The sequence below is a fragment of the Anopheles gambiae genome, chromosome 3 (assembly GCF_943734735.2).
Source record: "Anopheles gambiae chromosome 3, idAnoGambNW_F1_1, whole genome shotgun sequence".
Lineage (NCBI taxonomy): Eukaryota > Metazoa > Arthropoda > Insecta > Diptera > Culicidae > Anopheles > Anopheles gambiae.
Window position 1 is genome coordinate 13,497,003 of NC_064602.1, and position 21,840 is coordinate 13,518,842.

Consider the following 21,840-nt stretch of genomic DNA (forward strand, 5'->3'; position numbering starts at 1 on the left):
CGCCTGAAAAATTATGTATTTTTATATTAAAATGGGCTTAAGTCCATTTTGATGTTGTTTCTGATTATCCAACATGTTCGTTCACCCCAATATGTATCGCCTTTCAAACAAAAACATCTCCAGAAAGTTGTTAAAAACACATATTAAACTTAAAGGTAATTAATCGAAAACTTTTCTAAAATAACCCGTTTAACACACACATTTCAAATTTAATTAATTCAAATTTCAAATTTATATATTTTAAATAAAACGCCTTGTATAATAGCATACTAGATTTGAACCTATGACAGCTCATGTTGGACGCTTGATCCGGCGACTGCTGTACCTCAACTGCTCTAAACAGCTAAATAAAATTTATTGTTTCATTAGTACTAGATTTCAAAGTTTAAGACCATCAAATGAACAATATCCTATCGCATGTTTTAAACGTAAATGATAATTTAATAATAATTAATTTAAAATATAGTCAATAACCTTTGACCTCTCACCTTCAATCCTTTGTCCCTGCCGAGAAGGTTGAAAGTAACTAACACAAGTGTTTGATTCGATTTATCTTACTGTGCAATGTTAGAAGTACAATGCCACATACACAACGCCATGCGGGCAAAGAACGTAACATAATACACCTGCACTATCAACAGCGATAAACGCAAAGTGTCTACGTATGTACGTACGTACCTCACATCGAGCTGTTTACATGGTACAGCACACATATACTACATTGCACGTGAGGCACTGGTAGTGCGTGTATCACAGCTGGGCAAAAGTAGCATGAATCAAAACGACCCCCAAAAGAGTGCACACGACGCACGGTTGCATACGTGGACCTTATTTGAATGAGCTCGGGGCAAACTGTCGATGCACTCTTTAGCTGCAATTTGGCAACAAGTTTAAAGATTAAGTTTCATCAATAAAGCTCCACAAAGCTCAACCATCAAGAGATTGTGCCGAAATGCGATCACTCGCGATTTGCTTGCTCGAGGACCCATTTCGCCACGATGGGCTTGGGGTAGTAATTTCATACCTTCACTACCTGGCGTAACTTGGCTGAAGATGATCACAAATGGCTTACCTTCACACCAGTCACTCCAGCACAATCCGACTCGTTAACAATTTCGCAAAACGATTCCCATTCTATTGAGCTTCTTGTCACGCCCTTCTTAAACCATCACCTTGTACTAGAGTCGTTGGTTGCAAAATGCACTCCAGTGGTCTTGGTCTAGTAGCTAACCACTGCTAACCCCATCTGATTAATGATCATTTAATGGCTCTGGTCCATCATAAAGCTATTTTAAAGGAAGCGTTTGCTTCTTTTCAAATCAACCGCTGGAACACAACACAAAACTAAATGCTTATTTAGTCGTGTCGGTACATTCATCCAAACAACGTTCCCTTGTTTTAGGTGAGTGAGTTACATTGCCATTTCAGAAGGAATTTCCATACATTTTGGCATGGGAGCACCATTGGCCGGTGGAAAATTCCCAGGACGGATAAACCGTTTTGAATTCAACTTTAAATTACAACCATCACTCTCTCTCTCTCTCTCGCATACACAATAACCGGTATGCTTATGCAAGAATTATGAGCCAATCCAGTAGTAAAGTCTACAACCAGCTATAACATCAAAATTTATAAAATTATGTAAAATACGATCAACGTACCAACTGATATCTAAATGTGTTGTAAATTGTGCATTTTCCAACACCCAATATCATTTAAACTCAGTTTAACGTTTATCAGAAATTACCACACCATAAACAGTTTGTCCCAGTAGCAAGGAAACCCATTGCTTCTTATCAACTACTCCGTTATCAATCCACAATACCCGGTGCACGGACCGGTCGACCTAGATTAGGCTACACAACTTCATAATACAAAACTCTACAAACGCAAAATGTATCATAAACGTACAAAAAGGTTTTATTTTCACTCCTGTTTTCTGCTTCGTTGTCTTTCCCTCGATAGTTTGCTAAATTCTACAATTATAATTCTACATTTCCCGCTGGTTGAAACAAGGCTCCAAGCCAGAGGATTAACAAACAATTCAGAGGTAACGGAACCCTAACTTCCCACCCCTTTTTTGCTTAGCAAGAAGGGTAACGTGTTCACACACACGCACGCAGTGGACGCATCAGAATGCTTTCATGGACGTATTACTTGCGATCGTATCCCCCCCTTTGCGACGAGGATCACTAACCCCCTAATCCCCTCGATTACAGCTCATCCCGGCTCTCTTCGCTTTCCTCGTACTCGTACTCCTCGTCGATCGGTTGCTCCTTGCAGTATTTGGCCACCTGCGAGCACAGCCGAATGTCCGTATCCTTCACCACCTCCTCCTGGAACATCCGGATAATGTCCTCGTCGTAGGTTTCCACAATCTCCAGGCACAGGTGCTTGAGCGTCTTGTTCAGATCGCCCTCCTGCACAAAGTTCACGTTCGCCATGTCCGGGTTCATGCCGCCGTCGGTCATCATCTTCATCACCACCGGCCGGCCGGTCTTCTTGTAGCGGGCCTTCGCGTAATCGTCCATCCGGTCGCACACCGTCTCCATCATCTCGGTCAGGTACATCTCCGACTTGGCGTACAGGATCTTTTTCTTCTTTTTCGATTCGCCCGTCGTGTCGAGCCGATAGTCGCCCACCTCGACCTTTTTGTTCGGGTCCACCTTCGACGCGGCCAGCTCCATCTCCGCCATCGACGCTTTGCAGACGAGACATTTCAGCTCCTTGCTTTCGATGGGCCGTGCAATATCGCCCATCTGTCCATTGGTAAGGGACGGTGCCAGCACAATCGTTAGCCCGAGGACGGCGATCAGATAACGGTACGGGACGGTGAAATGCATTTTTGCTTTTCTTGCACGACTGCACTACTGTACTGCACGGAAACAACACAACCTGTGTGGCGTTTATTTGGGTGATGGAACCACGTGTTGCTTTAACGAGGTGCTGAAGACTTTTGTGAAAAGAATGTGTGGGAAATTCCGTCCCAGGCGCAGGAATGCTTCGAGATTTATATCAACCGGTTTGTGTTTCTTCCGCTATCGCGGACCACCGACATGAAAATAAACACGTTTCTCGTCTCTGATTGGTCGGTTGCGTTTGACAACCCCCATCGGCGCGAGAACATATGGTACACGGAATTGGGGGGATTTTGTTAGGGGCATTTTTACATGATTGATGACAAATTTTAAAAGTAATAAAATTACAAATATCTTCTAATGCTACTTAACTAATTATTAAGTGCTGGTAGTAGTGTGCAAATGCCAATGTGGTAAATAAGGCATGAAATAAATATGTCATCCATGTTACTGGTGGTGTCGCGCATTTAGAAAGATTGGTCAAATCAAACCAGAAATTAGAACAATTCCGTTGAAGGCGTTCAATTAAATTTTATGTAATCAACAAACAAATTCTAGGAATACCTCTCTAAAGATAAAGCTTTAGCTACAACGACAATCGAGCTATATCGTTTCGAATTTACATGAAATGCGGTTAGATTAAATTAGTAGATTCATTCATAAGATAGACTTTCATTGCTTATTTCCCCTAAATTAATATTGCTAAGATGCTGTGCCTTACTAACAATTTAAATAATACTTAGGCTATAAACTTTACACTCTGATTCTTCATTTAAATAATCACCATTATCGATCTGTCTACCAATCAACGTATAATATTAACCATAGAAAATACCATCTATCCAATGGCCTTTGCAGTAGAGCTTCATTTTCGACAGAATACAAATTAAACCTCAGTTTTCTCCTTTCCGGCTCTTCCGATGCACCGTTTTGTGGCGTTCCAGATGGTGCATATCGTGGAAGCGTTTCGAGCACACCTCACAGACAATAGTTCCTTCGTCGCGGTGCCGCTTTTCGTGCGCTTTCTTGTTGGAACTGTTGCTGAAACGCATCTCACAGTACTCGCAAGCGTACGGTTTTTCACCGCAGTGCACTCGCCGGTGTTTGTTGAAGTTTCCTACATGATTAAACAGCTTCGAACAAACTTCGCACTGGAATACCTTCTGGTCGTAATGTAGCTTCTGCACAGAAGAAAACTAATATTATATACACGCTGGTAAACGATGTACAGAAATGGGAGCAACACTTACCAAATGAGACAGTAGGTGCGGCTTATTGATGAACTGTTTATCACATTTATCACACTTGTACGGCTTTTCGCCCGTATGTTTCCGCAAGTGGTACGCGAGATTGTTGCTTTGTGCGAACGATTTATCACAGAAGGTGCATTTGTACTTTTTGTCGGTGCTGTGAACTTTCATATGATCCGACATCGATTTTACCTGCTTGCCACAAACGGAGCATTCGGTTGGTTTTCTAAAACTGGACATGTTTTGCCAGTTCATTGCTGCTTTACGCTTCGGTCCCCGCTTTACTGCATTACCGCGGGCAGATGTAACATCGTTGCACAAATCTTGCTTATCCGAAACCAACCCGTCCACCTCGTCTTTTCCCTTATCTAATACGTCATCATTACTACTACTCTGTTCTTTAAACGATGCATCTGCCAAAGGATCAACGGATGCGCTGAACGCATCTTCGGGGAAACACTCACCCGGCACCGCAACATATTCCGTCAGGTAGGGCTTAAAAGATGCATCATAATCGTCGATCCGAGTACGGCAACATTCGCACACAGGCGTAATGATTCCTTTGCGTGGTTGGACGCGAATATTTGTACTTGCGTAGATTTTGTCCAGCATTGCGGTGTCCGTTTCCGGGCAAAGGATCGATCCCATCGCACCGATTCGTTCTTCACATATGATGCACGGTGCCTTTGGGATTGTTTCCGAGGAGCTGGAAGTTAAGGGAAATCATATACCAACACGCATTTCAAATCCAACGCAAGATCTCTTACCAAGTATCAGTTAAAAGGGACATTTTATAGAATTTAAACAGTAAAATAAAGTAAGAAAATAAGCTAACCAACAAGAGAAGACTGCACTCGCTTTTGTTTACATTTCCCGGAACGTCTTTGACATTTCAAACAACAACCGTGCGTTTTCGAGCAGCCGACACGCTGTCGAGCAGTTGACAAGCGCACCAAGCCGTGCAAATTGATGTGTCAGGCCGAAATTGTTCCTTGGGCCGCATTTGATCGAGCACCACCACGGCAAAACGGAAAGTCATTGTTGGTCACTCTTTGTATGTAGGCAATTTTGGCTGAAATAGCGTTATTTAAACAAGTGAACTCAGTCGAAGTGCTTCGAAAACATTCCCCCCCGGGAAACGTGTGCACCGCAATCTGCATTAGAAACCAGCGTCAATCCTACGGAACTATCGCCGCTTTTCCCCGAGAATAGAGATGGATCGTTTGCTGCGACTAGGAGGCGGCATGCCCGGAATGAGCCAAGCGCCACCCCCATCGGATGCACCGGTGGTGGACACAGCGGAACAAGTTTACATCTCCTCGCTCGCTCTCTTGAAGATGCTGAAACACGGCCGTGCCGGAGTGCCGATGGAAGTGATGGGCCTGATGTTGGGTAGGTAGCGCGGCGCGTCCGCACAAGAGAGGAAAACACCCGGAGATGGATATGCTTACCCCGTTTCCCTGTTGCCATTCTCGTTAGGTGAATTCGTGGACGACTATACCGTGCAGGTGATTGACGTGTTCGCTATGCCACAAACGGGAACCGGCGTATCCGTCGAAGCGGTCGATCCCGTGTTTCAGGCGAAAATGTTGGACATGCTCAAGCAAACCGGTCGGCCGGAAATGGTGGTCGGATGGTACCACTCCCATCCTGGCTTTGGATGCTGGCTGTCGGGCGTAGATATCAACACGCAGCAATCGTTCGAGGCACTGTCAGAACGGGCGGTCGCCGTAGTAGTCGATCCGATCCAGTCGGTCAAGGGCAAGGTCGTGATCGATGCGTTCCGACTGATCAACCACAACACGCTGGTGCTGTGTCAGGAGCCGCGCCAGACGACGTCGAATCTGGGACATCTGCAGAAACCCTCGGTGCAGGCACTGATCCACGGACTGAACCGTAACTACTACTCCATCAGTATCAACTACCGCAAGAATGAGCTGGAGCAGAAGATGCTGCTGAACTTGCACAAGAAATCGTGGATGGATGGGCTCACGTTGGCGAACTATGAAGAGCACTGCAGTATCAATGAGAGCACCATCAGTGAGATGTTGGAGCTGGCGAAGAACTATAACAAGGTAAGTGTGAACAGCAATGCAGCAAAAAGACCTATTTAATGGCATCAACATCCCATTAATCGTTTGCTTCATCTCCCACGAACACACACAGGCTTTGGAAGATGAGGAGAAAATGACGCCCGAGCAACTGGCCATCAAGAACGTTGGCAAGCAGGACCCCAAACGGCACCTGGAAGAGAAGGTCGACACACTCATGTCGAACAACATCGTCCAGTGTCTCGGTGCGATGCTGGATACGATCGTGTTTAAATAATCCTTGCAGGCAAACGGGAAGTTAGAGAAGCGCGCAGCACTGCTCCTTGTCGAACCGCTTCTCTCCATTCAAGCTTAAGTGAAGCATCCGGCGTGTGTTTACGGTTCGTGTCTCTTATTGTATGATGCGTTTTGCTTCTGTTCTCTTTTTTGTGTGTAAGGAGAAGAGGAAACCACCACTGACATACTTGTGAAACGAAAAAAAGGAATGAAATACATTATTATTTCGGAAAAATATGTCCATATTTGATAGGTAGCCCCAGGACTAGCGTCTTGCTTATTGTTTAAGCATGATGACTGTTATTGTTATTAGATAAATCGGTTCGATGTTAGCCAAAAACAAGAGAACCATAAATGAATGCAACACGATTTCTTCAAATAAAACTGAAAACGAAGAAAAAAGATTTTCCTCCCCGACGGGGAATCGAACCCCGGTCTCCCGCGTGACAGGCGGGGATACTGACCACTATACTATCGAGGACATGTCTGAAGAGGTGCTTACAGCCATTTATAAACACAGACCGGTGACGTTTGATTAATCGCGTCTTATCTGATCCAACCAACAGCACCAACGTGTTGATTACACATGATAAAACATTTAAAAATAAAAATAAATGAAGTATCTATTGAAATTTAGATAACTCACCCTAAATTACGATTTTAATACGAATATTCCTACAAAAAACACAACAATTGTTGACGAATTTACCAAAAAAGCGATGGCAAAATACTCCAGCTACGCAGATGGCAACACGGCTGTCAGAGATCGGTACAAAATGTCAACCTTCCCTGTGTGTGCGGCTAAAATTAAATTTAACGATATTCAATCGCGTCAACAAAGGGTAAACAATCAGTGTGCCGTCCCGGTGCGTGTGTAGTGATTGTAGTAGTCAGACCCTCAAACTACAGAGCCAAACTACATCCTTCCGGGAAGCTTCCATCCATCCAGTTTTGCTCAACTTCCGCTCCACCAGCCATGGAACCGATGACGCTAGGTAGCCCAAGCGGCAGCTCACTTTCCGGTGCCGCCGGTGCCGGACCGGGCTATCTGCCCTCGTTCCTGATGGGCGATCCGCCTAGCACACCGCGCCCGAACACGTTATCACCGACCCGGGGTCGTTCCTCGTTGGCGTACTCGCACGGGCTGATGAGCTCACCGCCGGACGGGTTACGTTCGCCGACCTTGCAGCATCAACACCACCACCACCACCAGCAGCAGCAACAGCAGCAGCATCTGTTGGGCCTTCATCAGCAGCAGCACCAACAGCAGCTGTCCTCCTCGTTTATGCAGCCGCATACACCGCAAGGCCATCACGTTCCCCACTCACAGCGCTACCTACAGAACCCGCAACCGGCGCAGGCGGCAGCGGCGGCGGCTGCGAACCAGTTCCGCAATGAATCGTTCGATGCCAACTCCAGCATCACTGGGCCACCAACGCAAGGGCTGTTCGATTCGTGGCGCAAGGAGAAGCAGCTGCTGCAGACACCGATGCGCGCTCAGCAGCAGCAGCAATCCGGCCCGGGCAATAATCCGGCCGACCAAGCGACGGCAACGATCGGACCAGGTGGTGCACCCTTCAACGAGTCGTACGCCCAGAACCAGAGCGGATTTAACCTGTCGCGCGTCATGTCCCCAATACCGGTCGATTACAATCAGCGGAACGTGAGCATCACCACCTCACCGACCGGTGGGGCGGCGCCCTTCGGCGGTCAGCAGCAAACGCAGGTGCAGCAGGCCGCCAAATCCTCCAACTGGGTGACGGTGTTTGGCTTTCCGCAGAATGCGGCCTCGAAAATTCTGTCCCATTTCATCGGCATCGGCACGATCGTGGACAAGCAGCCGGCACCGCAGAACGGCAACTGGGTGCATCTGCGCTACAGCTCCCGGCTGGAGTGTGACCGGGCGCTCAACTACAACGGACGCATCATCAGCGAGGGCCTGATGATCGGCGTCCAGTACTGCAACGATCCGGCCATCCTGGGGAAGGAGAACGAGGGCAATGAGTACAACGATGCGCAGGGCGTTTCCTCGCCGGATAAGCCGCTGTGGCGGGTGCGCTCCCTGATGAACATGTCGTACTCGGCGATGCAGGACCCGCAGGCCGTCATTTCGGCACCGCCGGTACAGAAGCGTGCCAACGGGATCGTGAACAAGGCGATGGACCTATTTTTCGGGTGGTAAAGCGGAGGGGGGTATCCTGTTTTTTTTTTCTTTTTGTTTTATAAAGTGGAAGTCATCATCCTTGTTTTTTGTGTAAGTTTTCTTGCCTGATCGAAGGGATTTAAAAACAAACTGTGTACCGCACACACGGGGAAACAATTAAATGGAATGAAATTAAACTAAATAAAATTGTATTTCGTATGTGACAGAGGCCCTTGTGCCCGGCCCCGTTTCGCGTGGAGAGGGCACCAGTCGCCAGGCTAACTAAGATTGTGTCGATTGTTTTTGTTTATTTCACAAATCTTCCTCTTCTCTCTCTCTCTATAAAGCATTGAGTGTAAACCAGTCTAGTATGAAGAAGACGCCTTCCGCAGTTCAAAGCAGGCCACGAGTTAAACGCTCTCGCCACCTCACACCAACAGCTCGTACAGGTAGCTGGCACATTCGTTTAGCTTCCCGAAGTTCGGCAGCTCGCTGCTAATGTTGAACAGTATCTTGTCCGTGAGGGCACTGTTCCCCTTGAGCGTGTCGGCGATCGCACCCATGCCCGGGCCCGGCATGCTCAGCAGATTGCCCAGCGCCTGATACCCGCGGTACGTCGCCTCATTGTCCGTCAGCCAGCACAGCAGCTCGCCGATCGTTCCGGCCAGCACCTTGCAAAAATCGACCGAAGACAGTTTGTCCAGCTGCGTCATCGTCAAGTTGAGATAGAAGCTGGCCAGCGCGATCTGCAGGTTCGGGCTGCAGGCGCTGCCGCGCAGCACCGCGAACCGATCGACGATGGCGCGAATGTGCTCCACCACCACGTTGCGGCCGGGCTGGTGGGCCAGCATGTTCGTGAAGCACCGGGCCGACATGAGCTGGTTCGCGGGCAGATGGTTCGTGTGCTGCAGGAACGTACCCATGAAGGAGGCGTCCTCGAACAGCTCTTGGCAGGCGCGCGGTTCGCGCACGATCAGCCGCGTAATGTCCATGATCGGGAACAGCTTCTCCGTCGGCCAGGTCGTGTAGAGGAACTTGAGCGCGGTCAGGCAGGCGGAGTTTTGCTCGCCGCACGTCATTACCTCGCCCGCGTACCGAACAATATCGTTCAGCGTGTCGTCCGACATGCGCAGGCTCTGGTCTTCCAGCTTGCTGTTCAGCTCTCTGCGAAAAAGGGCAAAAGTTAATCGAAATGTTTATTTTGACAAACCCTTTCTCTTCCAGTCGTTCTTCACTTACTTCAACTTGACGAGCACTTTCGACAAATCAGCATTCTCCAGCAAAATGTAGTGTCTGTGCGGGAAGTGTGTGTTGCTTTTCTTCACCTCCGTCGATCCCGTCGTGTAGCTCGAACCGCCGGTGAACGGATCCAAGTTACCGCCGTTACCGCCGTTCGCTGCAGCAGCTGCAGCTCCTCCCGCATTCGGTGCCATGGCAACGTTCGGCGTTTGCGTCGTGTAGCTAGACCCGCCCGTAAACGGATCCGTATTGGCTGCGGTAGGCTGAAACTGTCCGCCAGACGAACCGGGCACGTACCGGGAGCCACCCGTAAACGGATCGTAGTAGCTATTGGCAAGCGCACTCTGCACCGGCGCACTGTCCGAGTTTTTCACGATAAAGTTAGCGACCTGATCGAGGTAGGCCTGCGGTAGGTTGTGCTTGTGGATGAACCGCTGCGCCACAAACCACGGATCTTCGCCCCGATTGTACGGCAGCTTCAGGTTGGGCGCATCGTCCGAAAGGTTCACCGAGAAGACGTAATCGTACTCCCGGCCCTCGTACAGCTGCTTGCCCTTATCGCCATCGCTCGCGCCCATCACGTCACCGACGCAGTCCCACTTCCCGTTCGTCCACTGGTAGCACAGTATCTTCCCGTTCGGGTGGCGCACGATGCGCGTCTGACCGTCGCGCCCCTCCGACAGCAACGATTCCGGCCCGGGCAGATCGTTCACGTTCATTCCGCCGAGCTGTTTGGCCGATTCAGACTGCCGGACCTCCACCGCCACGCGATACGCAGCCAGCGCCTCCTCCGACGCGGCACGTTCGGCGCTCATCGTAAACACGCGCACGATCGCGTCGCTCGTGCCGGCCACCATGTCGCCGTTCCGTAGCCCCGCCACGGCCCACACGGACTGGGCCGGCATTTGCAGTGCGTCGCCGAGCGCTCCGTCCCGCAGGTGCCACATGCGTATCGTGCTGTCCTCGCCGCCGGTCACGAACACCTCCTCGCCCCACGCGTCCGACCGGCCAATGCTGTAGATGTAGTTGCTGTGCCCGTGGAACTCCTTCACGCACTCGTACGTGTCGCTCCAGTACCGGACAGTGGCATCGTTCGAGCAGCTCAGAAATCCACCCTTTGGCAACGGGCACAGCCCACGCACGCAGTCCTTGTGGCCCTTCAGCACCGCCAGCTTCTCGCCCCGCTCGTTCCACACGAAGATGTTCTTGTCGGCCGACCCGGAAAGGTACCGCCCGCTGGGCAGGCAGGCCACCGCCCACACCGCTGCCTCATGCCCGACCAGCGTCAGGTTCGTGTTTGAGCCGGGCGCATTGGTCCAGATTTTGGCCGTCTTGTCCCAGCTGCCGGAGATGAGCGTCGTCGCATTGTGGCCCTCGGCCAGCGCACAAACGGTGGACGTGTGACCCTTCAGCACGCCGATCGGTTCCGCGTTGGCAGTTCCGCTACCGAGCCCGCCAGGATACTGAAAGATGCAGATCGTCGCATCGTTGCTGCCCGTGCAGACCCATCCGTTCGACTCCACCACCAGCACCGCACCGACGTAGTTGGTGTGACTCGTGAGCGTCTGCACGTCTTCGTACCGATTGTTGCTGCAAGTACGGTGACCGAATGTTACCCAATCAGAAGCTCCTCTGCCACCCTTTCCACCCCCCCGGATCAGCGATGATGGGGATAACTTACCCGACGGCTTGCCAAACTTTGGCCGTTTTGTCGCGCGAACCCGACACAATGAAGCCCGCGCCCTCGGTCACGGCCCGCACGTCCAGCTTGTGGCCGACCAGCTCGCACGACAGCTTGAAGTCTTCTATCTTTACCATGGTCGGGCGGAGATTCTTCCACTTGACGGCGTCCACGTACAGACAGACAGACAGAAAGACGGATTGCTGCAAGATCTTCTCAGTCGCGGTGGTTTGGGCTGTGCTGCTTTGGCGGCTCTCTGTTTACCTTTTCCGAGGGACACGCAAACCCGTTTTTCGCCCTCGACACCGACGTAGCAAAACTACCGACTCACTGCCATTGCCGGTACCGTTTGTTCCCTTTGTTAGGCTGTAGCGGGAGGGAGATGGCACACACGCCGTGTAGGCATTGGAGGGAACGAGATGGAGCAGCACAAAGCAATGTCAAACATTGGGCGAATTCACAAACGTCAAACGTGGGTCAGTTTAAACTTTGGGCCGTTATAACTTTTTTTATTATGGTGGGAAAATGTGGGAAAATTTGCTAAATTCCTACACATTTGCACGTGCAATTTATTTTAAAGGTATAGGTTATTTATCAGTTCCAAAATTAGGTGCAGTGCCCGAACGATAGACTCAAAATCGTTCCGGAATCGATTTTCTGAATCAAAAAGGGCTCCTCGACTGAAAGTGCATCCAACAGATTGAAAAAACGTTCCTTTACGTGGTCTATTACCAGGCCAGAAGGACATGCATTCACCCAAGGTAACGTTCAAATGAAATTCGATTTGAAATGGCACAAAATGACCCAAAATATCGCCCCAAAATTCCATGACAACCGAAACCACAACCGCACCGCCGCCGATGACACAACACACGCACACACACACTGTTTGTTATTGTTGCGAGTCGACTCGATCGTTTGCATTTCCTTGGTAGAGAAACGGCACGGCGGTTTTGGTTGTGGTTCTTCGTGCCCCTGGCCATCCGGAAGTGGAGTTTTCGGACTGATGGAATGCTAAAATGCCCATCCAACTGTACCGTGCGCCAGCAATCGCGTTAAAACTCGCAACGAACGGACGGCAGTACTGTAGCGTGTACTGAAAAACACACAGGGACTAAGAATCACAAAACGATCAAAAATATGACGAATGCTCGCGTAAACTGGAGCGAGCTGTTCCCCAGCCGGAAGAGTATTTTAATTTTTATTACCTACATGTCCCTGTTTGTCAGCCAGGGTAAGATTACGATCGTTTGTGTGTGCCGTGGGGCATCGTCTTTTTATCAATGCTCGTAAACACTGATTGCTTCATTCCGCTTCATTTTCTTAGGCATACTGGTGACCGCTTCACAGCGATCCGATAACTCGTACAGCTACAACACCGTCCTGGTGGTGCTGCTGACGGAAACCCTGAAGCTTGTGATATCGGCCGGGCTGTATTGCAGAGAGTAAGCGAAACAGAATAAAACGGGGGGAAGAAGTGTATGTGTGTGTGCGGCCGGAAGTGTGATATCTTTTTTTGGTTTTCCGTCTTGCAGAAACAGCTTTAAATCGCTTATCGCACGCGTGATTGAAGGGAGCGATGTGCTGCTGCTGTACTTTGTGCCGGCCTTCCTATACTGTCTGTACAACAATTTGGCGTTCGTGAATCTTTCCACCTTCGACCCAACCACCTACTATTTGCTGCTTCAGTTGCGCGTGGTCATAACGGGCATACTGTTCCAGGTAATGGTTGGCCCATGTTGCAATGTTTCCGCCTAAACCGCAATTTAATTGCAAATTTCACTTTCCGCTTGTTAGATTATCTTCAAAAAGTATCTCAGCCGGAAGCAATGGTTCTCGCTGCTGCTGCTCACCGTCGGCTGCATGCTGAAGCAGTGGAATTTTTCACTATTTTCCGCCTCCGAGCACTCACCGGAAGCCGTAACTGCGGCGGCGGCGGCAAACGCTGCCGGATCGCTGCCGGAATCGCCGGCCGATGGTACCTTCCGGGGTAAAAACATCTCCGGGTTCGACCTCAGCTACAGTGCGTTGCTTATCCTGGTGCAGACGGTTTGCTCCTGCCTGGCGGGCGTGTACAACGAGTATCTGCTGAAGAAGAAAGGGTCCGACATTAACATCTACGTGCAGAACGTGTTCATGTACCTGGACTCGATCGTTTGCAACCTGCTGATCCTGCTGCTGCAGGGCGAGCTGGTCGGTGCGTTTACGCGGGAGAATTTGCGCGAAATTGCCCGGTTCGAGGTGGTCGTCATCATGTTGAACAATGCCGCGATCGGCATCATCACGAGCTTCTTTCTCAAGTACATGAACTCGATACTGAAAACGTTTGCCAGTGCGCTGGAGCTGATGTTTACGGCGGTGCTGTGCTACCTGCTGTTTGCCATTCCGGTCTATCTCAACACGATACTGGCCATCTTCGTGGTGTCGTACGCGATCTACCTGTACTCGCTGAATCCGGTCGTGAATCTGTCCAACACACCGGGTGCTTCGAAGGCGGCACTCAATGTGTCGCAGCGAAACACGGACGACCGGAAGTCGCTATTGCGAACCGGTGGTGCACGTTCGCGGGCCAATGTGAGCGATTCGGAGGACGAGGCCAGCGGTGCACTTCAAATGCAGGAGGTGTGATAGGTTTACAGGGCAGTTGGTTCCTGCAACTGTACAGCGATTATCTTATACAAAGTGACATCGAGGCACCATTACACACCGAAGGAGTGTGTGTAGAGTGTGGCAAGTGCTGGGCAATGTAATCTATAAGATGCAGAAACTGATTCCTGAGCCGATTCCGGAGTTGACTCTGGAGCCGATTCCAGAGCTAATTCCGGAACCATTACCGGAGTCGATTCCGGAGTTGACTCAGAATCACAATCAGAGGAGTCCAGAATCAGTTTCAGAAATAAGAATCGGCTCCCGAGTAGGTTCCGGAATCGGCCTCCTGAATTGACTCCGAAATCGGTTCCGGAATCGAAATTGGACCCGAAACCTGATTCCGTTACCGGAGCAAATTGCGTTTCCAAGGTCGATTCCGATTTAAGGACCGATTCCAATTCCGGAGCTGATTCCAACTCCGGAATCAGAATCGTCCCCGGAATGGGCATTGACCTGGGAATCGCAATTTGTTCGGGTAACAGAATCAGAATTGACTCCAGAATTGGAATTAGCTCCAGAATGGGGATCAATTCTTGAATTAAATACGAAGTTTCAGAAGCGAAATCACTCTGGGAATCTCCATGAGAATTTTGAGCCAATTCTGATCCCGGAATCAATTCCGGAACCAATTCCGGAGCCGATTCCGGAAACTAATACCGAACCTACTATCCGGAAACGATTCCAGAAAACTTCGGAGCTACTTCCCATCACTGCACTAATCCTTACACATGAGTACGAAGCAAAAACTGAGAAATGGCAACAAAAACGAAGCGAATAGAGTGGAAAAAAACATTTTTATTGACCCCAACACCGCTGCTTAGCAGAAATTTTACACATAATTTAGGGTGTTCAATTTAGCTTTAGTTTCAGTCTTCGCCACCTTCCTCCTCCTCGTCCATTTCGCCTTCATCGTCGGCGGTCGCCTCTTGGTACTGCTGATACTCGGACACGAGATCGTTCATGTTGCTCTCCGCCTCGGTGAACTCCATCTCGTCCATCCCCTCGCCGGTGTACCAGTGCAGGAACGCTTTGCGCCGAAACATGGCCGTAAACTGTTCGGCAATTCGCTTGAAAATCTCCTGAATTGCCGTCGAGTTGCCGACGAACGTGGACGACATCTTCAGCCCGCGCGGCGGTATATCGCACACCGCCGTCTTCACGTTGTTCGGGATCCACTCGACAAAGTAGCTGCTGTTCTTCGTCTGCACGTTCATCATCTGCTCGTCCACCTCCTTCATCGACATGCGACCGCGGAAGATGGCGGCCACCGTCAGGTAGCGGCCGTGGCGCGGATCGCACGCGGCCATCATGTTTTTCGCATCAAACATCTGCTGCGTCAGCTCCGGCACGGTGAGCGCACGGTACTGTTGGGCGCCGCGGGACGTGAGCGGCGCAAAGCCGGTCATGAAAAAATGAAGCCGCGGAAACGGCACCATGTTGACTGCCAGCTTGCGCAGATCCGCATTCAGCTGGCCGGGGAACCGAAGGCACGTCGTCACGCCGGACATGGCGGCCGACACCAGGTGGTTCAGGTCGCTGTACGTCGGCGTGGTGAGCTTCAGCGTGCGGAAGCAGATGTCATACAGCGCCTCGTTGTCGATGCAGTACGTTTCGTCCGTGTTTTCGATCAGCTGGTGCACGCTCAGGGTGGCATTGTACGGTTCCACCACCGTATCGGACACTTTGGGCGAGGGCACGATCGAGAACGTGTTCATGATGCGGTCCGGGTACTCTTCGCGAATTTTCGAAATCAGCAGCGTCCCCATGCCGGATCCGGTCCCGCCGCCGAGCGAGTGAGTGAGCTGGAAACCCTGCAGACAGTCGCACCCTTCCGCCTCCTTGCGCACGATATCGAGCACCGAGTCGACCAGCTCCGCCCCCTCCGTGTAGTGCCCTTTGGCCCAGTTGTTGCCCGCCCCGGACTGCCCGAACGCGAAGTTGTCCGGCCGGAACAGCTGACCGTACGGGCCGGAGCGGACCGAGTCCATCGTGCCCGGCTCCAAGTCGACCAGAATGGCGCGTGGTACATATTTACCACCGGATGCCTCGTTGTAGTACACGTTGATTCTTTCCAATTGCAGATCACCGCAATCGCCTTGGAAAGCGCCGGTCGCATCGATTCCATGCTCGTTGGAAATTACCTCCCAGAACTTAGCGCCTATTTGGTTGCCGCACTGGCCAGTTTGCAAATGCACTATTTCACGCATTTTCGAAACTGTGAAAGCCGTTTGATATTTAGCGGATTTTGGAACGCACGAGCGTTGCTCTCTAAGCGCTGGGAATACTTACGGAAGGACCTCTATCGGCCGAATACGCGATTCCTACTGGGTACACAAATTTCTAGTTTAAACCGTTTTTTTCTTTTGTCCCTAATGGAACAACTTTGTGAATGGACTAACTACACAGTTTCTATCAATCTGTCGACCAACGTCTCTGAAGGTTCTGCACGAAATGATCCGGCACGTACGGCTCATATGACTACTATGATCATCTTTTGCTGGTTCGGCCGATTGCGATGCCACAAATAAATTCGTATGTCTTCTTGGATGGGATGATGCATCCACTTTCCTCCATATTATGTAGCATAAGTTCTTGCAATTAATATGTGTGTAGAGTTGTTCAATTCGTAATTATGGATAAAAAAAAAATAAAAAACTGTCATGTCATTTACAAAACTATATCAATTATGAACGCTAGAATAATTTTTTTTCATAACCATTTTTTAATCAGTTTTATTTTTTTTCTCAACGTAGTCCACAAAGCATCAAAGAGCACATCGAACAATTTCATGAGAATTTTGCACATTCTAGAAAAACTGCACCTTTTTAAAGTTGTTAACTAATTTACGTTTAATTACGAACAAATTCAAAATGAGCAGCGATAAATAATTTGTGAAAGCAAAAAAAAAAACATTAAAGTGAAGGATGAAGATAGAATTTAACAAAACATTCCTATTTCTTTAACATTTTCAAAAAACTTTTCAAAATGGTACGTAATTCTGAATTTTCATCTTCCATGTAGGAAGCAAAGTTGGGATGCTGTCGAATGAACAGATTGCTGAAATGATACCACATAAACATGAACAGTTAAAGCTACAAGTCGTTTTCTCCAGTGAAATATTACTTACATTGCTTTCCGGTTTTCCAAAGGCAGTGGCGCGACCAACGGTTTCATAATGGTGAACAATTTTTCAATCACATTTAAAGCAACGCCGTTAATCGTGAAAACTTGCTCCAGACTCTGACCAATAACGCTCTGAATGATATTAGTCAGATACTCTTCCTCGTTCTCATGTGCTAAGCATTTCTTTGCAAATTGCTTCAAATTGGACAAGAATTTCTGCAACCAACGAACAAAAAAGTACGTTAAGAACTATAAAACGTATTATTTAGAAATAGAAGCATCCTATAAACGAACCTTCACTTTGGCATTTATATTCGTCTTTTTACAATAATCCATGACCACGTGGGCGACCAAGCTAAAGAACTCTTTTGGATCTTTGCCATACACAATGCTCAGCAGTTGTTCCAGCTCGTCTGCAAAAAGCGCATTTTCTCCATAATATTTTACGATGGCACACGTGTCCGACTGCCGGGGTAGTGCCAGATGCAATCGATAAACGTCATTGTACGTGGCAAGCATTAGCTTTTGCGCCAACAAGCAACTGCTTTCCGCATCTGCAATCACGGCAATAGCATAATTGTCTTCAATTTAGCCTTCAAACCACGGCTATTAAAATTGCTAAATTACCGTAAAACAAGTCAAAGTGACACTTACCTGATTCCACACCGCCTCCAAACACGTGCTGCTCGATGTATGCCGAAAGCTTTGCCAACACTTCCGGCTCGACACGATACATCATGTGCTGTTTGATCGAGCCCGTCTGCTGGCTCGGATCGGCGGTTTCCTGTGTCAGTATGAGCATGTTGCACAGCGCATTGGCCACGTGGCTGCTGACGGTGAACGGTGATTGTTGGCCACCGTCTAACTGTTCAACCAGCACGCCCATGAACGCTTGCACACGTTTACCGAGCTGGTCGTACTTAATGCCTGCTGTCGGATTGTCGCTAGGTAGTGCCGCCAGGCAGCACTGCACGACAGCGTAAAGTGCATTTTTGTAAAGCCGGTAAAAAATACCGATCGATTCGTCGGACAGATTCATTTTTGGCAGGAGGCGCAAATCGTTTGCCAAGTACTCCGCAAGCGTGAACACGTGCTCGGACGTGTTGTTGATTTCGATCAGCACGCAGAGCCGCGTGATGGCGTTACTGTACGATTCCATAAGCTTTTTGTCGATACCCTAATACGGAGTGGAGCAGGTGGAGTACGGTCAGTATACTGATAACTGTTTAAAATAATATGTCACTCACCAAATTGTAGCTTCTCAAGCGGCTGCGCGTATGAAAAAAGAGCGTGTAATACTTTTCCGTCAGCTCGTTCCAAACGTCTTCCGAAATGTGAGCAATCGTGTCGAAGCTGTAGATGGTGGTCAGCGTTTGGAACAGCACAGGGTAGGAACATTCATCCAGCGCCACTTTCGAGAGAATGTTAAACAAAACCTCCTCGTGGTACGCTTCACAGTCAACTTCGGCGAAGCGGTACAGCTCGTTGTTTGCTGGACTCATGCAGTTTAGCAGTAAATTGTAAATGTTCGGTGTACGGGAGGCAGCATTCAAACACTTTGGATAATTGGCCACGAAGCTCTGCATGCGCTTCCGCATGAAGCTCCAGTTGACGTTATCGGACGAGGGGGAAATCTTCATCCGGATGTCCTCCATCAGCAACCGATGGCAGTAGCAAATTGTGTGGGCTATACAGCTCGCGATAAAACCCGCATTTGCAGGCGTATCCATAGCGTCCAGCAGCATTTGGAACAGTTCATCCAACTTGCGGAAGAATCCCTTGATCCAGAGCTTTTTAATGACCGCCTCGAAGGACGCTAGCGGATATGCGTACCGTTCGTACACGTCCAGTATCGCGATCAGGGCATTCATTTCCACCTCTGCCGATGGGTGAATCGCTGCGTGGTACATGCCATGAAGATCGATCGCTGCATTCACTACCGCTTCATCTGGATTGAACATTTTGTGGATTATCTTTTCTGCCGTTTCCTCGCACAGGGGTATGTTGCCTACCGTGCTGAAAAAGAAAACGAACAAAGCATAACTTATCACACCAACATACGCGAATCAGGCCTATTTTTCCTTTGCACTTACTTTAGAGCTTCGAGAAAAAGGTGCAGGATGGCCGTTTCCGAGCTTTTGTACGAGTCCATTATACGCGTCAGCTGATTTTCCATCTTGAGAATGAATATCCCAGCGGCATTGTTAATGTCGCTACTAAAAGAATCACTCATCAGTTGCTTCATACACTTCAGCGCTAGCTGTACGCTCTGCCTCTGCTTCCACCGCAGGCCAGCCCCGAGCAGCTCCAGCTGTCCGTGCGTGAGTATCAGCAAGTCCGGGTACGTTACAAACGCTTCGCACAGTTTTTCCATCAGCAGGCCGGAAAGCTTGGCGTACTTAAATCCGTTACCAATTTCCGTGCTCAGTGCCTGACAGACCTGGTCGATGTAGTACTCCTTCTTCTTGAGTGAGCTTTTCCGCTGATTACCCTGCCAGCTCGCCGCACGTTCCATATCGTTCAGCAGGTTGTGGTGCGCAGCACACAGATGCGGCACCAGGTCGGCGCAGATGAACGATCCAACCATTGCGCATTCATCGGTCTTGCTCCGGCACAGCAACATGACCAGCATGACGCACTTGTTGAACCAATCGTTTCCACTGAGGAGTTCTTTCCACTGGTGGACGATTGCGTGCTGCCAGAACATGCTAAAATTGGCTACAAATGTCCCGTTCTGGAAGAAATCTTGGGACTGGAAGGACTATACAAAACGGGAAGGTCGTCATGAGGGGTGTTCAATTATCCTTACATTACGCTCCAGCTTCCAACTAGCGGTAGACCTACCTACGTACCGGACCTACCCGATTCCGAAGCCGATTCCGAAGCCAATTCCGGAGCCGATTCCGGAGATGACTCCATTACCGATTTCGGATTCGACTTCGAATCTGAAATCGATTCCACAGTCGGAATCGGCTCTGGTATCGAAATCGGCGCTGAAATCAGAATCGGCTACGGAATCGAAATCGGCTGTGGAATCAGAATCGGCTCCGGAATCGGCTCCAGAATGGAAATCGACCTGGGAATCGCAATTTGCTCTGGAACCGAAATCAGAATTGACTCCGAATTGGAATTTGTTCCGGAATGAGAATCAGTTCTTGAATTGAAATAAGATGTGTCAGAAGCGAAATCGATCTGGAAATCTCCATGAGTATAAATCGTTTACAAATAATTTGGATTCTTTGCGGCTGTCAATACGTAACATCACTGGACCCTAGAGCCTATTCTTTTGGAGATGCCCAAACTGACTCCGATTCCGAAGACGATTTTGATTTCGGAGCCAATTCCGATGCCGGATCCGATTCCGGTGCCAATTCCGGAGCCAATGATTCAGCACCTACTATCCGGAATCGATTCCAGGAAACTTCGGAGCTAGCCGGAATCGATTCCGACGAAAATTTCATTTCTCCCATCACTACTCCCAACACTCTCTGGCACTTACGGAAGTGGTTATATTATTGTCAAGTGGGTGAGGATCATCTTCCATCAGCAGAGCCAAATCGGTATCCGCTACGGTGTAGCCGAAGCCGGTCATATCGATGAACAGTTGCAGAACCAGCATCGTAGCTTCATCTTTCCGTTCTTGGAAAAGCTCCCGCCATGAATGGTAAATGGTCTACGGAGATGGTGAAGCGGGCGGATGATGAAAACACAGCCAAAATGCAACAGGAAAACAACATACCTTGCCATTTTTCGCTTTGGAGCAAAGCGCATTGAAGAGACCGTCCTCCATTTGCGGCACAGAATTGACTAACAAGTTCGCTAACTTCCACCGAAACAATGTTCGCACACCGAACGCAAAATAACGTTTTTTCTCTGCTCCTGGTCGCAGATGGGGGGACGCGCTTGTAATGACCCAAACGGCCCGTTCAATCGTGTCCCAACGCGTTGACGTTTACCAAATGACAGCGCACACTGCTGCTGTGCGGAAATTTCCGCCCAACACATTTGTAAACAAACCAACGCACGGCTTTGTGATAACGGGCGGTGAAAAGTTTACGACTGTAAAATCTTCTCCAGAACAAGGTAATTTCCATCTACGATACTGTTACGAGGAAGTAAAATCCACTAAATATTTTCTCTCTTTCACGTTAGTGACAAAATGACTGACGAAATGCTCATTTGCCCGTACAACGAGTCGCACGTGATTTTGCGTCACCGGATGCCGTACCATTTGGTAAAGTGCAAGAAGCACCACGATGCCAACCAATCGCTCCAGACCTGCCCGTTCAATGCGATGCACGTAATGCCGAAGGAAAACATTCGCACGCACATCCAAAGCTGCCCGGACTATATCAAGCAGCATATTTAATGCGTTGTGCCGACGTAAATATTAACGCTGCAAAGTGTGCTCAGCCAAAAGCGCCGCCATTTTTTCCAGAAATGAGCCCTTTCTCATTGCATTTACTACTATTGTGACTCAAGATGATCTTCTGACAATGTTAATGAAATAAAAAGAATTTATAAAGGTTTTTTAATTCAGTTTTTACCAAACAAAAGCGTTTTTTTTTGG

At 49.0% G+C, this 21,840-nt stretch overlaps 9 protein-coding genes and 1 non-coding gene across 10 annotated transcripts in view; 3 read left to right on the forward strand and 7 right to left on the reverse strand.

The window, feature by feature from the left end:
- LOC1275463 (protein quick-to-court) overlaps window positions 1–4,713 on the reverse strand; it is a 33,883-nt gene extending 29,170 nt beyond the window's left edge. Inside the window, exon 1 of the mRNA XM_061655639.1 lies at window positions 4,573–4,713. The gene's annotated coding sequence lies outside the window, so the exon portion shown is untranslated. The remainder of the gene's footprint in view (window positions 1–4,572) is intronic.
- Window positions 1,898–3,112, reverse strand: LOC1275464 (protein seele). The gene has a single exon (XM_314711.5). The coding sequence runs from the start codon at window positions 2,841–2,843 to the stop codon at window positions 2,214–2,216; it is 630 nt and encodes a 209-aa protein (XP_314711.5). The 5' UTR covers window positions 2,844–3,112; the 3' UTR covers window positions 1,898–2,213.
- LOC1275465 (zinc finger protein 271) lies at window positions 3,370–5,000 on the reverse strand. Its single transcript, XM_314712.5, has 3 exons — window positions 4,876–5,000; window positions 4,109–4,814; window positions 3,370–4,039 (listed from the first exon to the last, which is right to left on the reverse strand). Exons 1-3 carry the CDS (start codon window positions 4,896–4,898, stop codon window positions 3,752–3,754), a joined length of 1,017 nt encoding a protein of 338 aa, XP_314712.5. The 5' UTR covers window positions 4,899–5,000; the 3' UTR covers window positions 3,370–3,751.
- A 72-nt stretch (window positions 5,001–5,072) lies between these two features.
- Window positions 5,073–6,691, forward strand: LOC1275466 (26S proteasome non-ATPase regulatory subunit 14). The gene is made up of 3 exons (XM_314713.5): window positions 5,073–5,500; window positions 5,588–6,183; window positions 6,275–6,691. Exons 1-3 carry the CDS (start codon window positions 5,323–5,325, stop codon window positions 6,434–6,436), a joined length of 936 nt encoding a protein of 311 aa, XP_314713.2. The 5' UTR covers window positions 5,073–5,322; the 3' UTR covers window positions 6,437–6,691.
- A 153-nt stretch (window positions 6,692–6,844) lies between these two features.
- Window positions 6,845–6,916, reverse strand: Trnad-guc (transfer RNA aspartic acid (anticodon GUC)). The gene has a single exon. It is a non-coding gene; the product is annotated as a tRNA-Asp (tRNA).
- Window positions 6,917–7,183: 267 nt separating this feature from the next.
- LOC1275468 (nucleoporin Nup35) lies at window positions 7,184–8,864 on the forward strand. The gene has a single exon (XM_061655642.1). It carries the CDS (start codon window positions 7,412–7,414, stop codon window positions 8,615–8,617), a length of 1,206 nt encoding a protein of 401 aa, XP_061511626.1. The 5' UTR covers window positions 7,184–7,411; the 3' UTR covers window positions 8,618–8,864.
- LOC1275469 (phospholipase A-2-activating protein) lies at window positions 8,761–11,863 on the reverse strand. The gene is made up of 3 exons (XM_314716.5): window positions 11,499–11,863; window positions 9,818–11,407; window positions 8,761–9,742 (listed from the first exon to the last, which is right to left on the reverse strand). Exons 1-3 carry the CDS (start codon window positions 11,633–11,635, stop codon window positions 9,007–9,009), a joined length of 2,463 nt encoding a protein of 820 aa, XP_314716.5. The 5' UTR covers window positions 11,636–11,863; the 3' UTR covers window positions 8,761–9,006.
- Window positions 11,864–12,359: 496 nt separating this feature from the next.
- LOC1275470 (UDP-galactose transporter senju) lies at window positions 12,360–14,955 on the forward strand. Its single transcript, XM_314717.4, has 4 exons — window positions 12,360–12,732; window positions 12,826–12,943; window positions 13,034–13,220; window positions 13,296–14,955. The coding sequence occupies exons 1-4, from the start codon at window positions 12,639–12,641 to the stop codon at window positions 14,124–14,126; spliced, it is 1,230 nt and encodes a 409-aa protein (XP_314717.4). The 5' UTR covers window positions 12,360–12,638; the 3' UTR covers window positions 14,127–14,955.
- LOC1275471 (tubulin beta chain) lies at window positions 14,923–16,615 on the reverse strand. The gene is made up of 2 exons (XM_314718.6): window positions 16,437–16,615; window positions 14,923–16,362 (listed from the first exon to the last, which is right to left on the reverse strand). The coding sequence occupies exon 2, from the start codon at window positions 16,352–16,354 to the stop codon at window positions 15,014–15,016; it is 1,341 nt and encodes a 446-aa protein (XP_314718.5). The 5' UTR covers window positions 16,355–16,362; window positions 16,437–16,615; the 3' UTR covers window positions 14,923–15,013.
- A 234-nt stretch (window positions 16,616–16,849) lies between these two features.
- Window positions 16,850–21,367, reverse strand: LOC5668281 (uncharacterized). Its single transcript, XM_061655645.1, has 8 exons — window positions 21,010–21,367; window positions 20,770–20,943; window positions 19,364–20,031; window positions 18,518–19,286; window positions 17,925–18,447; window positions 17,565–17,824; window positions 17,275–17,486; window positions 16,850–17,204 (listed from the first exon to the last, which is right to left on the reverse strand). The coding sequence occupies exons 1-8, from the start codon at window positions 21,058–21,060 to the stop codon at window positions 17,099–17,101; spliced, it is 2,763 nt and encodes a 920-aa protein (XP_061511629.1). The 5' UTR covers window positions 21,061–21,367; the 3' UTR covers window positions 16,850–17,098.
- Window positions 21,368–21,840: the final 473 nt, after the last annotated feature.

Coding starts and splice junctions, on each gene's coding strand:
- LOC1275471 (XM_314718.6), bottom strand. CDS start 16,354: ATGCGTGAAATAGTGCATTTGCAAACTGGCCAGTGCGGCAACCAAATA.
- LOC1275466 (XM_314713.5), top strand. CDS start 5,323: ATGGATCGTTTGCTGCGACTAGGAGGCGGCATGCCCGGAATGAGCCAA. Junction 5,501..5,587: donor AGTGATGGGCCTGATGTTGG/GTAGGTAGCGCG, acceptor CATTCTCGTTAG/GTGAATTCGTGGACGACTAT. Junction 6,184..6,274: donor TGGCGAAGAACTATAACAAG/GTAAGTGTGAAC, acceptor GAACACACACAG/GCTTTGGAAGATGAGGAGAA.
- LOC1275469 (XM_314716.5), bottom strand. CDS start 11,635: ATGGTAAAGATAGAAGACTTCAAGCTGTCGTGCGAGCTGGTCGGCCAC. Junction 11,408..11,498: donor AAAGTTTGGCAAGCCGTCGG/GTAAGTTATCCC, acceptor CCGTACTTGCAG/CAACAATCGGTACGAAGACG. Junction 9,743..9,817: donor AAAGTGCTCGTCAAGTTGAA/GTAAGTGAAGAA, acceptor CCTTTTTCGCAG/AGAGCTGAACAGCAAGCTGG.
- LOC5668281 (XM_061655645.1), bottom strand. CDS start 21,060: ATGGAGGACGGTCTCTTCAATGCGCTTTGCTCCAAAGCGAAAAATGGC. Junction 18,448..18,517: donor GCTTGAGAAGCTACAATTTG/GTGAGTGACATA, acceptor ACTCCGTATTAG/GGTATCGACAAAAAGCTTAT. Junction 17,205..17,274: donor TTGGAAAACCGGAAAGCAAT/GTAAGTAATATT, acceptor GTATCATTTCAG/CAATCTGTTCATTCGACAGC.
- LOC1275465 (XM_314712.5), bottom strand. CDS start 4,898: ATGTCCCTTTTAACTGATACTTG. Junction 4,815..4,875: donor TCCCTTTTAACTGATACTTG/GTAAGAGATCTT, acceptor CTTAACTTCCAG/CTCCTCGGAAACAATCCCAA. Junction 4,040..4,108: donor CGCACCTACTGTCTCATTTG/GTAAGTGTTGCT, acceptor TCTTCTGTGCAG/AAGCTACATTACGACCAGAA.
- LOC1275470 (XM_314717.4), top strand. CDS start 12,639: ATGACGAATGCTCGCGTAAACTGGAGCGAGCTGTTCCCCAGCCGGAAG. Junction 12,944..13,033: donor GCCGGGCTGTATTGCAGAGA/GTAAGCGAAACA, acceptor TCCGTCTTGCAG/AAACAGCTTTAAATCGCTTA. Junction 13,221..13,295: donor TAACGGGCATACTGTTCCAG/GTAATGGTTGGC, acceptor TCCGCTTGTTAG/ATTATCTTCAAAAAGTATCT.
- LOC1275468 (XM_061655642.1), top strand. CDS start 7,412: ATGGAACCGATGACGCTAGGTAGCCCAAGCGGCAGCTCACTTTCCGGT.
- LOC1275464 (XM_314711.5), bottom strand. CDS start 2,843: ATGCATTTCACCGTCCCGTACCGTTATCTGATCGCCGTCCTCGGGCTA.